Raw genomic sequence first — 17,905 nt, forward strand, 5'->3', positions numbered from 1 at the left:
TTATTTTGTACACAAATCAAAGCATCACTAGTTTTGTTAATAAAACTTAAGCTGGTAAGTCTAGCACACGTGGCAATAATAATCCACTTGCAAAGATAACTGAAAGCTGATGGTAATAACAAGAAAGACAGAATCAGACCAACTTAAACAGCAAATAAAGTTGGTTGGCCATATTAAGCAGGCCTTGGAAGTAAACCTACTGTTTTAAGATGAGCCCTCCAAATGTCACACTTGAGATGTGTTGGAGATGGAGCATGCGACTGTTTTGTCTCAAAAAGAAGTCATACTGTGAAGAAGTGAGAAGTAGTTAATATGCAGCCTCCTTCATGAATTAATGATTGGTTTTGTTAAAATAAAATCTATATATGCATGTTCCATAGCTGTCCAGTAGTAATAATTATTTGTTTTCACTGTAGTACGTGAAAGCCTTAGTCATGAACCAAGGGCCACACTGTGCGAGGGACAGTAATCTTTCACTACTTCATTTATCTTTGCATGCTTTTAAATAATACTGATTTTTTTTTAGTCGGTAAGGTGCTAATATTTGATGTACTTGGGCATAATTATTCTAGCCAGGGTACAGCTAGGACTAGCTGGTATAAACAGTGACAGTTTAATCAAAATAACAAAACCGAACTTTCAAAACCCAACTGTTGTACACAGCAGTAATTCTCCACACATCCAGTATATAAATTCCTGAATTTGTTTTCTGTGTATTTTTAAGTAGGTATATTAAACTGTTTCTTTTCTTAGTTTGCACTTCTAATTTGAAGATTTACTTATTCATCCTTAAATTCTCAAGGAATGTTTTTTGCAACAAACATCCTGATTTAGCTATTTGCTTTTAGGACAGTATGTGCAAGCCTTTCGTGCAAAGCCCGATGAACCTTTGTACAGTCTTTGTATTGGATTAACTTTCATCCACATGGCTTCTCAGAAATATGTGTTGAAAAGGCATGCTCTTCTAGTACAGGTAAGTTAGTAATTTTACCTATAGTGTTTCCCAGCTTTGTATCTTACAGACAATAATGGCAACAACATACTGTGTTCAAATAACTTCTCATAACTAGTAACTCATTTCAAAAGAGGGAAGTAGTGAAACATAAATACAGGTGAGTATGCTTTTGAGCTAAAGTTACACCCATCTGAATCTCATCTTCTCATACTTCTCATAAACTGCATAGTTTAAAAAAACTTTCCAGACTTAGAAGGTGTTTGTTTTCTTTTTCCTGTTGTCTTTTTCTCTTTCCCCTTTTGGGTGCTTCTGTATAGCTCTTAACATAAAGATCTCACAAGCATAAAGCTCTTAACATAAAGTTCTCCAGTCTAAGCTACCCTCAGTTTTTCAGCTTTCTTATTCTTGGTTTTTCTTTCATCTGTCAGATTGTTACAAAACACAGGCTGATTATTCCCAAACAGAATCTTGAAAGCAATTTCCTGTGCTCTCCACCAGTATTTTTCATTAACTTGAATTCGTTTTAAATACTGTGGCTACTGAGCTCAGAGTCAGCAGCATATGATGAGGATCTTGAGCTCTCATGACTTGTAAAATTGCTGCAACACTGTAGCTTGTAATTGGATTTTGACAAAAGCTGTAGGTCCTTTGCAACTCTAAAACAAGACCAGTTATGTTAATATCCAACTTAAGGCATTTTAGGCTTGCAGATTTTGGCCTAATTTTAATATATTTAGACACTTCTTTCTGTAAATAACTTGCCTTTCTTATCAGGGCTGCTACGTTCTCCTTTTATAATGTAATTGAAAAACATCCTATTTATGTTACCCTCCGGTGATACAGTTCCCTGCTTTTCTCTCTTCTCACTACTTACTTTTATGACACTGTTTTTTTGCATTCTCTCTTGCTCCTGTTGTAGTTAATAATTCAGCCACAATGACGTGCTGGTGACCTAAATTACAATCACTAGCTGCTGTCGTCTGAACTAATTCCTCATGTTGAAGGAGCTATCTTCTTTCATTACCAACATGGTCCCTGGAAAGAAAGACCTCTATTTGCAATGGAATCATCACATTCCAAAGTGATAGTAAAATGAAATGTAAATTGCTGCACAGGAGAGGATGAAAAGGTTGTGTGCTCCATTTTTTTGCCTTCTGAATTCCTCTCTCCTACCTATCCTCCCTAAGTTTCCCTCAGGACTCATTCAGTGCAAAGTAAAACACTGCATTTTAATATAAAATAATACTGTATCTGCCTTTATTTTTCCCTTTTGTTCCATATGGGAGGCAGCTGTTTGTCTTTATAGCATCATACAAACCTTGAGCAATGAACAATACTCCAAGCTGGTAGGCAGTGACATCCTTCAGATGAGAAACAAATGACTTCTCTGGCATTACAGCATGTCAGCATATTAGCAAGACCAGTTTGTTCCACCAGTCTGTCACTTTATGCATCGCCCTCCTTTGTGTCTTCTGGACCATCAGCACCCCAGTAGGCATGAAGTCCCTGTGGGGTCTTGCTTGTGTGTCTGATCCACAGGAGAAGCAGGTATTCAGGCTAGGGTTGGCAAAGAGATTATACCTTGGATTCTGCTGGTCACATAGTTTAAATACATCATTATATATTTTAATTCTGAACTAAAAGCAAGAAAGTTTAACACTTACAGAGCACTTTGTTTTGTTAAGGCATAGCACTGGCATTGCTGGGTATGAGCACCCTTTCAAATTCTGCTGGGGACATAGCAGTAAAACATCTGCTGGCTTCAAGTGACATGAACAGGCCTTCTGATTAGGATATATGATTTTTTTCATGCCTTTATTCAGTGATGTTTATTAGCCACTTTATAAAATGACCTGCTGGTAATTGCCCTGGTAATTGGTATTTAAGTAAATTCATAGAGTTCAAGACCACTTACATTCCAGAACTTCATGGAGTTTCAGCAAAAAGTAGAGTTTAACCATTTCTTTCTGTTATCCAAGGCAAAGAGAGGACAGGGAATGAAGGTTTATTGTGTTTAAAAAAAAACAATCACAAAGAACAACAAAAAAAATAACTGATGGAGGAGGGTGACCTTTTAATGTATATATTTTTTTAAGATCTTGCTCTAGCCTGTCTTTTAGCTACATGTTTTTTAAGACGGTTAGCTCTTCTGAACATCAACTGGTCTTTTATGTTTGTGCATGTGTGTATATATTACATACCTATTTAGCAAGTTAGTGCCATAGATCACTATACTAAATAACTGTGTGCTCAATTTGTAATATATATATATGTACACCTGTTGCCATCAATGGTACTGAGACTGACAGTACATTTTACACAGTCTCAACAATCAAATGTGATTTCTGGGGGAATGTGGGAAAGCATGGATCAGAAGTTCAAATACACACATTTAAATGTCTTTTCTCTAGTATATTTTGTGTCTGTCTTCTTAATGGGAACATTCACAATGTGCATGGTATGTGTACAGGGGTTTTCCTTCCTTTTCCGGTATTTGGACCTACGTGGACCATGTCAAGAATCTTTCTACAACCTTGGCCGTAGTCTTCACCAGCTGGGATTACTGCACCTGGCAATCCACTATTACCAAAAAGTACTTGAACTTCCTCCTCTCACCTTGGAGGTACTGTATCTTTGTAAGTTCTATATATAGTGGGTAGAGTCAGGTCAATGTTAATTTCTCAGCCATAGTTAAATTAAGTACGTAAGATCTCTGTAGTTGAGAACAATTTGTATTGTTTGTTTGTATTGAAACCCAAGTCTGATTGTAACCTGATACACACTTATGCATGTGTGAATTTCAAAGACTTAAGTATTCTGAGGGATTTCCTAATAGGCTCGAAGTAGCAGCAAAAAAGGTTGCCAAACTTGACCTGAATAAATAGCTGAACTTAATATATATTGCATATAGTATTTTATAACTAGAAGTTTTCTGTTTTATAAACCAGCATGCTGGAGTGATATGAACCAGCAGAAGATTAAGAATGCCATGGGTTTGATCTGCAACTGATCTGAATTAGATCATCCTAATACATTTACAAGTTTGGTATGAGAGAAAATTTATGCCTATCTTTGACATGAGTGGGTAGAAGAGTTACAAGTTTATTTAGAAAAGGGGAAGGGTTGGTAAAGTAAGAAACATTAGTGTTAGTGAACACCAGGTGTTCAAAGCAGCAATATTTCAACCATGTAAAAGATATAGGCAGTATTTGTATTCTGATTAAAGAAACAAATACTTTACATACAAAGGCAAATGCAGTAGAACTTTTCTGGTTTATGAGTTGTCTATAAAATTTACAGCTAATGTTTTGAGTATGTAATTACATAACTTTGGTGATTAACAGGCAGAAACTCAAAGAGGGAGGGCACAAGAAATACTATTGTTTCTGTACAACTGAAAGCCTATGCAAACTATGAATATGTGATTTGATTACACTCTGCTATTCAAGTTTCAATTTTATACTTCTCTTTGCATATAGGTAACTTAATTATTTATTATATTATATTATTATTATTATTTTTACAGGGAATAGAAACTGATCAGACAGACTTGAGAAGAGATACTGCCTTTAACTTGTCACTTATTTATCAGAGCAGTGGAAATATCAGAATGGCTCAGAAGATGTTGTATACTTACGCAGTTGTATGATGAAGTTTGTGTCAGGTAGAAATGATAGTCTTTGTATTAATTCGTGCATTATGCAGTGCTGGGGAAACTGGTTTTATATACAGCTTTTGCTGTAGGTGGGCAAAGACATGGCTTGTGCTGTATATAAGTTTGAGACTTTTTCTACTGCTGACTTTTGAACTGTATCATGTATAGATGGGAACAGTCTGTTCCAGGTACGATGCTGACATACTCGAGTGTGTCTTCTCTGATGAACTACTCTGTAACCTGATATTCAGTCTCGTGTACAGAATCAAACAGAGAGAACTGAAGCCCAGTGTTATCTTTAGGAAAAACAATGTGCAATATTACAGCTAGTTACAAGTGAGGTTGTACTCTAACACAAAAGAAGGAAATGGGCTCATACAAATCCTTAGAGAACTCAGTATTTCAAGCTCTTTTAAATGTTCAGTGTTTTCTAGGAGTTCATATTCCTAGCAGCTGTTCTATTTCAAGGAGGTTGGTTTCTGTTTCATTAAAATCCACGTGACGGTTGTCCTTCTTCTGAACTTGTTAATAAAAATTCTGAAGTTAATGATGTTTGTTTACTCATTCTCAGTAAAAAAAAAAAAAAAAGTATGCTACTGAATAGCTTATAGCAAAAGTTAATATAATATCATACAGCTTGTTGTTGAAAATATATTACAAATGTTCTGGATTTTTAAGTAGTTCTGAAAGTTGAACAGTAGCATACAGTAGTTGAAGCAGGCTGTTTCCAGCCCAGCAGGAGAATAATAAAAATAATATAGCTATATGTATACGTAGGAAGGTTCCTGTACTACAGCAAAATAAGGCTGAAAAAGTATGCTGAATAGAAAACAAGCCATGCTGTTGCCTTCTGAGCACTTGTTACTTATAGTATCACAGCTAACTACTGCTGTTTGCTTTCAGCCCACTTTTATGTGTATATATGTATTGTAATCATTTTGCACAATTGCAATCAATGCTTAAGAAATGACTGTTGTGGAATTACCTAGAATAGCAGTAAAGTCAAGACAATTTTGTCTCAGCTCAAACATTAAATAATAACGTAGTGCATATCCACTTCGGTAGATAAGTGCTGGGCCCTACTGAGGATACAAAGGCAAGAGACAAACACCAAGAAAGTCCCACTGATTCAGAAAAGCACAGCATGTTTATTAGGAAATAGTACTAGGCAACACTGCCCTGATACAAGTCTCATGCTAAATTTGCAGAGATAACTAAAATAGTTATTTAAATTATATGTCAGTATGGAGTACCATAAAGGGCAGGAGGAGAGTGACTCCATCACCTCTGTTTCATTTCTTATTCTTTGTGATACCTCATCACTTTTTATGGCATGATATCAAATTGTTTGCTGCGTGAACTAGAGCTGACTTGTAACGTATGTACAAGCATAGTGTTGCTGCATCACCTCAGGGCAAAAATTCTCTATTGAAGCTTTCCCTATTGTTTATTGGGCTCTGCACATCTTATAACCCCTTGGATTTTTTTTCTTCTTGCAGTGAATGACTCCTGTCCCTTCACATGAAAAAGGCTTCTCATGTCCCAGCAAGTACAGTCCCCAGCATTGAACTAATGCTTAGAAAACAGAAGCCAGAGAGGTCCAGCATACAGGTTCCCTTTGCATTACTCTGTTTGCAAAACTGTATAAAATACTCAGAATCCTATTGTTGTTTATGTATGTTATAAAATAGACTTGACAGGTTGTTTTTGTTGTAATTTATTTTTTAAGAATTGCCCTAGAAATTGACCAGTGTTAGGGTATTACTACAAATTACTTTATTTTTGACCATAACTGCTGCTAGAACTCTGAATTAGTTTTTTAAATCTAGGAGGTATGTTTTTTTAACATTTGTGGAAAAAAAAAAAGAAAAATACACTCAGGATGCTTTTAAACTGTTTTCTAAATTGTCTTTAAACACTAAATAACAGAAAGTTCCATTTAAATAAACCCAGTCAATATGGACTGGAAAATTCACATTGCTAGCAATGTTCAGAGCAAGTGTTCAGAGCGGCTGCGCTAAACAATTCTGAGTATCTGGAAGGAAGAGATGCTGCTTGTCTTGAGGAAATCACAAGTAAGTTATCTAGAGCTTTCTGGAATGTTTGTGGAGAAATGAAGGTAAATGAAGATAGGACTTAAATATTGTTTAGCTATGTCCAACTTGCATTAATGGTTATAAGGCAGTCTTTAATTAGATTTCACACAATTAGATTTTACACCATTTAAGAAATATGTTACATTGCTGTAGTGCAGCAGTGACAGACATTAGAGAAGACTGGACTTCACACAAAGAGAGAGACAGAACAGACACCATATAAATGTGAACTCCCCAATGAAAATAAGTTTAAACAGGCACAGCCCATGTTAATTGTCTTGCCTAAGGAAAAAGCAAAATGCAGAACATGAGATGTGTACAGAAAATACATATGTTTATCTAGATCACTATACAACTGTTTAGCAATTATTGTGTTTGAAGAAAAGAATTACAAGATCTCATGTATCATGTGCTTTTGGTGTTTGAATGGGTTTTATACAGTAGTTTTCCCCAAAGCTTTTGGAAAGAAATATCTTGTTTTGTGCCTTTCAAAGGGATACAGGCTTCTAATTTATATTGTTCCAAGAAAAAGTCCTGGTTTTAATCAGCATGGTTACTTCATTTGTTTCATGGTTATGGTTGCCTTAGCACAACGGTAACTCCAAGTTTTCTTCTTACTGTAAGGTCAGGGATGAACACCCCGGAGTTGTCTCTTAATTGTTGCTCCTGTAGTTCTGTAATTTGGTGCTAAATCTGAAGTAAAACTCAAGACAAAACTCGTCCTAGACATCTGGACCAGCTATTTCATTCTTCATGCAACGCACAGAACTGCATTACTTGCTAAAGCAGACATAACCTAGCCTTAAGCTAGTGCTAAATGTAAGAGGGACTGTGAGACATTAATACATTACAATTACACTGTATCTTAATGCTTTCCACCATAAATGCTGAACAAATTTACAAGAAGCAAGAGGATGTGTTGAATCTTGAATAAAACATTACTACACAAATATAAATACCATGTTTAATGTCCACAGGCATATAATCAGACTTGGTATTTCAATATACAAAGTAACTGTATATGCATTGCCCTAAAGGACGCAGGGGATTCTGGAACAAGGAAGGCAGGAAGAACCAGCCCTTGAGGTATATGGTACCTTGGTAAAAACTCCTGCAGAGGAAACCTGGGAGTGATTGGCTCTGTTGTCCTGCCATCATGCCAGTTGCAGCGTGCTTCATCCTCTTGCATGTCTTTGACAGGACAAAGTCACAATCATCAAAGTCACAATCATTTGTCCCTCATTAGGCAACCTTCTTAAGCAGTCAATAAAAATGCATTCAAATATGATTCATTCATTAAAACACAAGGGTGTTAAATTGTAAGTGCTCTTCCAGAAGACTTTTTGAACTGTGATTACAGTTTGAGTTAACACCAGGCAAAACTAAATTACAGTTTTGATTGCTGTTTGCCCCAGGGCACTGTGGAGGTGGAGACGCACAGATTTTGCTAAACTATTTAAGCATATCTAAGGAGCAGGTGCAGCATACATGCCAGTTGATCTCTGAAGGAACTATTAGACTAGGATGAAGCTAAACCCATGCTGGATAGGCCTTCTTTTTAGCAGCACAATTTAATGAAGATCAGGTGAATGAAAGATGTACACTGGTTTTAACAGTGTGCTCAGCCACCCCTTGTTCCTTGGAACATCTGTTTGCTTCAAGGAGGTCTCTGAGGTCAGGTCTCTCAGACTTAGTCCAGACTACTATCATGTAAAGTCAAAGTTTAGGACTGAATCTTTGTAGAAGCAGGATGATCTAATCCTACCATGTCCTTGGGCTACTCCCAGGCTCCAGCTATATTCAAGTCTTCCCTCTGCACTAAACAAGTATTGCAAATAACATGTATAGGTTCCCTAGAGATAAGTAATACCACTAATTGCAGAAAAGCTGGCAATCAGTTCTGTTGCAGCAGATCAGAGTGCAACAACACCTGTACTGAAGCTACATTGTATTGGCAGGTCCACACAGAAGAGTAAGCCAGGGCAGAGCTGAACTGATCCTTGGTCAAACAAGCACAAAAGCTGAACATGTTATAATCATCTTCAACTTACTACGATGTAAGTCATCTATCTTCTTCAGGCACTCTTTTCCAAGTTTGTTATTCCATATTAAGATAGGTTAAACAAATTCCACGAATTCTTATGAAGGTATAACATCACACACCTAATGAATTCCTTATATGCACCTAAAATAGCCCAAGGCTTATGTTCTCTCATGACCCAGACATCATCTGTCATTAGAAGAAGCCAGTCCTGCCAGTTCTTCCCTGTCCTGGCCACGTCATCACCTAGCCACAGCTGCATGACACTGTCTTCAGCAATTCACCTGATCCCTCTGCAAGCCAGTGCGAGATGTTTTGCTAGCACCTGCCAGGCCTTATTCTAAAGCTGATAAAAGTGATGAAAGCATAGATGTAGCAGATCAGCAGCATACAGTTTACAGTAATGATACATAAAGAATAATTGCTTTGCTATAGTGGTTTTGTTATGGTCAGCCTCATGATGCAAAGCACCTGAGTCAAAAGGACAATCATGGTAGCTTGTCTCTCATGCACACATGCAGACACACACACAGAACAATCCCTGTAATGTAGGTAAAAGGTATGAGGTAACAAACCAGAATTTACAATTTAAACAAGAATTCCTTGGTCACCTGTATATGTGTCCTAGGAGTATGTTTTATTTGCAATACCTTCTCAGTGATACAAAACTATCTTGGATAAGTAAGGTTCCTGATTCTTCTAGTACCTGGGTGCTGGCAAGGAGTCTCCCAGTGGCAGGTGATGCTCTCCCTGGGCTGGGAATCACCCAGTCAAATGAGCTCATTTCCTGCCCAGCTCACATAGGCCTTCCTGGTGCTGAGCTGGAGGTGTTGGGTCCTCATCCTGCTCTCCGGGGAGGTGCAAGGGGGAAGCTCTGGTTGCTTTTTCTCCTGGGGAAAAAAAATGCAATGTTTTATGATGCTGATGATTATTTGGGGGAGTCTTTATGATTACTAATGAAGAGGTTAAAGATTAATATGTAAACCTCTACAAAGCCAGTAAAATTATCTAAGAACTGCCAGTTATGGAGAAGGCTGATGAATCTACACAACCAAGGTAAGCACGGCTTTCAAAAGGATTTCTGCAAAGGTTTGGAGGAGGGGAAGGAGAACCACTGAAACAGGTGGATGCTGAAAAAAAAAAAAGCTAGCTGTTAACTTTCAGACAAGTATTTAGTTTATGAGCAGCAACAAAACATAAAACATGAAGCATGTGCAATATAACTTCTCAAAGTATGGAAGTAGTACCTTGAAGCTTATGTAATTATGTAATTCCATATGTAATGTTTTTGCATATTTAATGCCTCCTTTGGCAAAAGAGGAGGAAACAAACTAAATTAGAATAGGAAGAAGGTCTGTCTTCCATCCATGTGTAAGGGCTAATAAAAAGTTTAGGCAACTGAAATTCTGACTGATATGAGCTATCAAATACTTCCCTGAGCCTATTTTCTTTGCTCTCTGAAAAGAATGTGCTTGCATTTTTTACCATCTCCTTGGAGCTGCTGTCTTCAAAGTTCACTGGCCGGTGGTTTTTCAGACGATCTAGCTGCAGGCTGTCAAACTCTGATTTGAACCAGCGCTGGGCTTCTTTCAGGTTATTTGTCATCTAGGGAAGGCAGTGGTAATTAGAACTGCAGAGAGAACAGTTAATGCAGGCTGTGTTCCAGTTCTTGAGCTGTGTGAGAAAGGGCAGCATGGCATACAAATGTTTATTCAAATCTCTCTCCTGTACCTAGGGGTAGGAGCTCACCATAATGCTTTCTTTCATTGAGGTGAAGTGGGTGTAATAGAGACATCCTTGCTACAAAGCTGCCCCGCTTTTAGGAGAGTAATGAAGTCAATACAGTTCTCTTCAACACAGTGTAAAATACAGGGACATTGGGGAGAGAGGGGGAGGCTGAGTACCACAAACTCCTGAGAAATATCTGGGAAGACTAACTTTGCCGGAAAACTAACAAGTGCTGTTGGAACATTATCCTGCTATCAAGTTCTCTTTCTAGTCACAGAAGAGTACTTGAATTGATAAGACCTCAAGGTAGGGCACCTCCATTCCTTTTTAATTTTAATTTATGCTGGTTAGTACGCTATAAAGCATCTAAAACCCTAGATTTTCCACCTCAAACTACTATAGTTATTAACACAAGTTACAGTAATTTGGCTGCTGCTGTGAAGTAGTACAAGGATAAGGTGATGCATGGGCAAATGACTTCTCAGGGGATGGTGGTGAATGTGGTTTGGAATGATGTCACATACAAAGTGATGCAAGAGCAGCTTAGGGGACAGTTTACTTGGCCACACCACTTTTCTTTATTTGATTAAGACAGATATACCCTGAGCCCAATTTAAAAAAAAAAAAAAAAAAAAGCTGAGGGAAGCTCTTCTTACAAGCTCTGCTAAACTAAATTCTTCACGTAAGAGATGAAACTGTAATCTTAAAAGTAAACAACAAAAATAAGATAAACACCACTTAGTTACTTTGGAGTTGACAAGGTCAAGAATGTACCTCCTTCTTCACCAGAGACCTATATTTGAGATTCGAAGTTTTACTTGGTGCAAATACTGAAACATCAACTTGTTACTTCCAGTGAATTATAATTCTAATGCTAACTAGTCTCACCTGTTCTGACACCATACTGGTTTGTTTCAGTTGGTTTTCTATTTCCTCTTTACATTTCTTCAGATGTTGGGTTGTTTTTTTCTAGTATCTAGGTAGAAAAAGTAAAATTTTTCTAGGAATTTTTTCATGGTACAAATAAAAATCTGCAATATAGTAGAAGGATTCTCCAGTTTTTACTGTAAATAACTTAAGAGATTTATTCTTAAAAAGAATCTCTCTAAAGTCAGCTATGTAGCGAATTTATGTTGTTACCCGGTCTTTCTAGACTGGAGCAAATACACTGAGATTTACAGGAACATCTCTGAGCTGGGATTCAGAGTCTTTCTACCATTTCTTCTACATCCCCAGGGACTTTACATAAAAATATTTCCATAGCTGTCTTGCCATATATTCATGCTGCTACCACTTTACCTGACGCTCATTTTCCAACTGATGCACTCGCCTTCTCTCCACTTCTAGCTGGGTCTCCAGCTGCCTGTTCTGTACTTGCACTTTATGTTGGTTTTCCAACAATATTTACATCTCACTACGCAAACTCTTCAACTCTGACACAAATTGTTGGATGTGCTGTGACTGGAGACAACACAAGAATTACATTCCGATAATTTTGTCAGATCGGTCTCTTCAGGGAACTGGTCAAGAAAGCTCACCTGTTCGTAATTCTTCTTCTGATATTCCTCCTTTATTGCTTCCATTTCTCTCAGTTCAATCTCCTGGAAGTTGTTGAAAGAGAAACAAAACGTCAGGAATTTCTCAGGATGTTACATTGGAAGTATTATTGAAGTCAAGATGACGCATGCCCCCTTGTGGAGATGGGAACAAGCAGGTGACAAAGTTGCTGAGGAGCTTAGATTCTCACTTGGGATTAGGTACTAGTCAAACCGTAAGTTTTACTCCCTACTAAGAATGGGAAGGGACTAATCACTAGACAAAGCAGTCTTTGGTCCAGTCGATCATTAAATAGACTATCTACAAAACGATAAAGTATGTAAATGCTACTATAAAAAAAACTGGTGGGGGGACACGATAGGGCTCTGTGGCATCATACTGGATATAGGGAGCAGGGAGGGATATGACTGGAAAGGTTATGCAATTTCTATGCATAATAGCAATTTTATGCTATTGATCTGGTCAGAATTTTGGGGCAGAGTTAGTCTTATTTTCTGTCTCACCCCACTAAAAAGCGACAACAGCAGTCCTATTCAGTAGGAGAAAAAGGAGTTCTCAACTAGACTACCTGTGTCCACTGAAAAATGTGTACATTTATTCTCCCTGCGTTAGCTTTAGTGACCAGGCAACGTTTGACTTGAGCTCTTTGGCTTTTTAGCTTTTCCCAGTAACTGGACAAAGTCTTCTCCAGCTCTATCACTTTCTGCAGCAGCTCCTTGTTAGCACAGGAAACTTCAGCAAATTTAGAGGATGAGCCTTGAAGAGCCTTCTTTAGCTAAGGGACAGGAAAAAGTGATTACACATTAACTGTAAAAATTAGTTAATTCTCTACAACAACAAGCAGAGCATCCAATTGATTGGCTATATCTGAAAAAAGCAACAGCACCTGGTGGTTTGACTTTTTTTTTAAATATCATTGTAACAAAGGAACAAAAAATGCATGCTGGGATCTGAGTTAATACTAAGGTCATGCTGAGTATTATGAGCCAGTCCACAAAAAACGAAGCAGCATCCATCCTATAGCATATCCTTGGTGATTTCTATACGACATCAGACTATCCTTTTGAAGCCACTGGAATGATTGATATAAATGTTGACATCATGTACAATAAGGTACATAGTGTTGCAGGATATTCAGTGGGACACGGAAGAAGTTAGACAGTACGGACATTGCTGTGTGTGGCCACCAAGATGTCTGTCTACCACATAACAAAATTTGTTGTGAACAGGTGATGGATAACTCCATGATGAATGGAAAAGGAGATATTTGTTATGAGATGCTTTTGTTCTGATGAAAATTGGACATTGTAGGGCCTTTTTCTATGGAAGCCACTCACTGAAATCTTTTAACTATATCCCTTTTCACCTCAGTAGACTCTCGATGGGCAGCCTTCCTAGAAACCTCTTGTTCAGCATGGAACTGCTTCTTCAAAGTCTCTACGTTTTCTATGTGCATCTTTTCCTCAGTCTTAAGTTTTTCCATTAACTGCTCCCTTTAAAGAGAAGAGGTGAATTCAGTTATTCACATGTATATTTAGTAATGCTTTACTTTTTAAATATGTGAATAGGATAGAGAATTCCATTAAATGTTTTTTAGATATATGCTTTGCAACACTTGTTTAGAGATTGAAGTGACTTTAAATATTTCATATTCCATTTATTTCCAAGGAGGTTTAAAATAGCTGTACAAGGCTTTTTTTTTAAAAAAAAAAACTTTGACGATTCCAGGAAATTAGATGGCTAAGCCTGTTTAGACAAGGATAACATGTATATTCAGACTGCACCAACAGTTACTTGCTTTGAGGTTGTACTTACTGGTGTTAAGTTTGGATTAGAGGATTTTAACAGCTATCCTATGCTCTCCTTGCTCTACCTACTACAGGCCGCTCTAAAGTAGAAGTGATATCTGCTATCTTTATGGAAAAGGTGCTTTTAGAAATACCATAACGACCCTGAGTAAGCAGTACAGCAGAACAGGTTCAAGAGTCATTACAGAATTGAGTGGAAGTGCCCATTTCTGTAGCTCTGTGTGAGACTATCATACTGCTGGCTCAGCGTAGTCAATGCTGATAGATAAGAAGAACCATAAAAAGCTCTGTTAGTAAAAAGTAATGTTTTTCCTCAGGTATAGTATCTTGGATCTGGTCTTACCTGCAGGCCATCAGCTGTTGATGCTCAGCTTCTTTACTTTTCAGGTCATACTGAGTGTGGATCAGCTTACTCTGCAGGACGTTATTGGCCTGCTGAACTTCTTCCAAATGAAGAGCAAGTGTCTTTTTGTCCATTCTAGCAACTTCCAGTGCCTTAGAAAGTGGTTCCAACTGTGCAGTAACAACAGATCAGATTTATATTTACCCAAACTGAAAAGTTTACACAGGAATATTTTCTTCCATTCCCAGTCAGTATCAGGTTACAGGAAGTAAGTCTGTTTACCAGCTGTCTCATTACACGTGTCAGGCACCTAGATGGGAATACTTATGAAGCCAATCACTAACTAGCTTAGTCAGAAAATCAGAACTTGTCATATAACCATGACTCCCGTGGAAAAAAATGTTCTTTGGTTTGTGTTTGGGTTGTGAGGTAATTATTTTTAAGCTAAGTATTATGGAAGAGAGGGGGGAAGAAAGCAACTGCCTGGGCTTCCGTTCCTCCTGCTCCCTCTTCTTTCAAATAAGAAAAAATAAAAGGCTTTATGTATACTTCAGGAATCTCTGTCCATTTTCTGTATGCAGCTGTAAACTATAAAACCTTCACCTGTACTAAGGAATTTTTCTTTGCAAGAAGTTGCTTGCCACCTTCAGCACTTGGATAATGATTTTCCTGTTCCACAGCCAAAGGCTGATGGATTTTTTTTTTTTTGCCTCTGTTCATGTGAATGTGTCATGCCATGCTGTCCTCACCAAAAAAGAAAAGATAACTGTCTCGACCCCAAAAATGCAATGTTGATTGTTACTATTGAAAAATGTGTTCTCTACCTGGCTGCTGTGCTGCCTTTCCATGGCAAACAGTTTGGCTTTGTGATGTTCCAATTCCGTTTCTAACATCTGCATTTTCTGCTGACTCTGGCTCCTGAAAATGGAAATCAGATAAATAATGTATAAGTCAACTTGTGCACATCTCCTCTGATGTGGTAACTATCTTCAAGTTTGGAGCTCTAGCTTGACCATAGTAAGTTTTGCCTGCCACTGAAGTTAATTTTTTTAACCTTCTTTTCACAAGATTCATGATACCTGACAAGCCAAATCTTTATAAGTGCAGTTCTTGCAGCTATAGCCACAAACATTCAGTGTATTTTGCTCATTATAGTATGATTCAGTGTGGCAGGAAAGAATATAGGAATTGTTCAGGTTAACTTCTCCTATACCTTGTTAGCCAGAGCATGGGAAAGGTGCCAATCTTCCACTGAATCTGTCTTCACCACACTGCTGATAGACCAGAGAAACAGAATCAGCTTCATTTACCTGTCTTATCTGCAGTTGCTGATTTCAGCGTCCTTGTGTCCCAACTCTGTTTGTACTGCATCCAGAACTGCCTGCATCTTGCTATGAGAAGCTAACGCATGCTCCAGCATTGTTGTCACCTTACTGTTATTGTCCTTTGCTGCCTCCAGCTGACGCTGCAAGTTTGCCATCTGCAGTACAAGAAATCATCAGGCAAATTAACAGGAAAATCACCATTTACTAGTTTGATTCTTTTATAACTAACTAGTGCTAAGAGTATGCAATGGTTCTGATCACGGAAAGTGTTCCCTCCAAGTACATGAACTTTGTTCTACCCCTGTTTTAAGTCCAAACTGTGTGGTACTGTTTTTTGGAGGAGGTGAGCGGGTTGGTTTTGTATTTTATTTTTTTTATTGACAGTTCCACTACTTCTGAACTCTGGGCACCTAGGAAATGCCACAAATGCACAAAGCTAGGTTTCTCAACAAAATCAGTCGTTAATTCTTATTTTGTTTAGCCTAAGTTTTCACCTACATTGTTTTCAAACAAAAAACACATGAAAGACTTGGTCCTTGTCAATTTTCAGCCATTTCTTCATTGCCGTCAACTAGTTAATTGAAATTAGCTGTCTTTATAAGTTGCATGTCATGGTTTTCACTCACCACATTAAAGTTTCCTTTGTTAAGCCCAGTAGACGATGAAGTTTTCAAGAATCTTGGTGAGAGAATGTCTATTTTTATCCTCCAGTTTTTCTCCCATGTTCTTTACAGCATTTAACAGAATTTTCAGGCTGACCATAGGATTATCTCCACATTCAGAAGCAGAATTTCTTGAATGTTTGTATTGTTCAAAATGAACTCAGTGTGAAGTAGAGGGGAGAGTACAGGTACGTAAATTGGATTCCATAACTTCTTCTTTTGAGCCTGCAGCTGACCTAGCATTATAGTCAGAAGACTTCTGCTGTCAAGACCTTGCTGGGGATTTTTTTCTTTTTGGTGCCATTTCCACCACAAAATCCATCAGCTCTCATTGGCAGTGTAGATGAGAGTACAAGAAAACGCAAGAAATTAATGAAATACTCTCTAAACCACCTATTTACTATAACAAATAGATACTACGTTTGATTCCTAAGTTTACGTTAATTCTAGAAGATATTTTGTCTCATGTAAAATGCCTTAAGGCACACAAAGCGGTTTAAGCTCTCTTCTGTGATACTTTCCATAGCGTGTTACCCAAACCTGCACGATTTCCCTCTGTGTCTCAGCAGCAGCAAGACACAGTGCTGATAGAACTTCACCAGAAGTCTGTGCTTCCCTGACTGTGATGTCACCTGCCGTCGTAGCTCTGCAGTGCCACAGCAGTCCCCTGGCTCTAAGCACCGCCTGGGCTGTACCTTCCATGGGAGCTCTCTACAGCTAGTTCTCTGTAACCGAAAAGCAGCAGAACTGAGTGTTTTAACTCTCCCAAAATCTGAAAGCGTTCAGGTTATGGATTGCAACTATTAACATAATATCCAATTCCCTTTGATTTTCTGAGAGACCATTCTCTATGATGGAGAATTGAAGTAGAAGAGAAATATTTGATTCATTTTGCTTTCTGGAAACAGCAAAAATAGGACCTCCTGTTTTCCAGGCAAACGTCCTAAACGTGGCTATATCTTCTGTGTAATTTCTAGAGTACTGTATGTAGGTTATGGATATGATCAACAGTTTGTCATTTTCACCTTCCTTGTTTTTCCAACAACGTACATATTTTTTTCCCAACAACAAATGATATTTTGATCACTATTCTAACCTATAAATTCAAATAACTGTCTCAAGATGTCTGTTCACAAGGAAGAATGAACTTATAACAGTAACTGTTCTTTACAGACTCCTATTGCTTCTCATTTACCAAGCAAGCTCTTAACAGCAGACTCCATTTCACCATCTTGTATGTACAAGCTTGGTTTCACTGTCCAAGATAACACAACTCTTCTCTGTGCTTCTGTCCCTTACGACTTAGTGAACAGACTGAAGCAGAGTAACTACCTGCCTTACAGCAACATCGCTAGACAGGTATTGTTTGCCACTATTTGTTCTCTAACTGGAACTAATGATAAATCAAGAAGACTATTGTTATAGTCTTGTAACCTGTGTGTTTTCTAGCCTGAAAACATGTAATAAGCTTGCATGAAAATTGAAAAATTTGCATGAAGTTTAGCTGAGCTTCCACAGTTCTCATACTTTAATGAAAAAGTTCTGTTTTCACCTGGAGACTAGAATTCTAAAGTTAACGTTAAATGTGTTCTCTGTTCTTCAGGAAAAGGTGTGTTGAATCTGATTTCTAATGGCTATGTTAGTATTAGTTTGACCCTAATTCTGAGGAGTAAGAAGTTCTCAAAGTTGTTTTACCTTAATGTATTTGGTCTCTGTGGCCACAGTGCACTTGCAA

At 37.8% G+C, this 17,905-nt stretch overlaps 2 protein-coding genes across 3 annotated transcripts in view; one reads left to right on the top strand and one right to left on the bottom strand.

Annotated features, from left to right (window-relative positions):
* Positions 1–7,231, top strand: part of GTF3C3 (general transcription factor IIIC subunit 3) — a 22,951-nt gene extending 15,720 nt beyond the window's left edge. For both annotated transcript variants that reach the window (XM_040562695.1, XM_040562697.1), the window contains exons 17-20: positions 849–973; positions 3,426–3,578; positions 4,482–4,619; positions 6,110–7,231. In XM_040562695.1, the coding sequence (XP_040418629.1) occupies positions 849–973; positions 3,426–3,578; positions 4,482–4,604 (401 nt within the window). In that variant the 3' untranslated portion in view covers positions 4,605–4,619; positions 6,110–7,231. The remainder of the gene's footprint in view (positions 1–848; positions 974–3,425; positions 3,579–4,481; positions 4,620–6,109) is intronic.
* A 2,106-nt stretch (positions 7,232–9,337) lies between these two features.
* On the bottom strand, positions 9,338–16,872 carry CCDC150 (coiled-coil domain containing 150). The gene is given in 12 exon segments (XM_040561510.1): positions 9,338–9,637; positions 10,233–10,352; positions 11,364–11,444; positions 11,775–11,936; positions 12,014–12,076; positions 12,625–12,807; positions 13,150–13,231; positions 13,370–13,525; positions 14,184–14,353; positions 15,008–15,101; positions 15,494–15,663; positions 16,711–16,872. Coding segments are annotated over 12 exon segments (1,563 nt in total). The 3' UTR covers positions 9,338–9,517.
* Between the last annotated feature and the right edge of the window lie 1,033 nt (positions 16,873–17,905).

This window comes from Cygnus olor, chromosome 6 (assembly GCF_009769625.2).
Source record: "Cygnus olor isolate bCygOlo1 chromosome 6, bCygOlo1.pri.v2, whole genome shotgun sequence".
NCBI classification, from domain to species: domain Eukaryota; kingdom Metazoa; phylum Chordata; class Aves; order Anseriformes; family Anatidae; genus Cygnus; species Cygnus olor.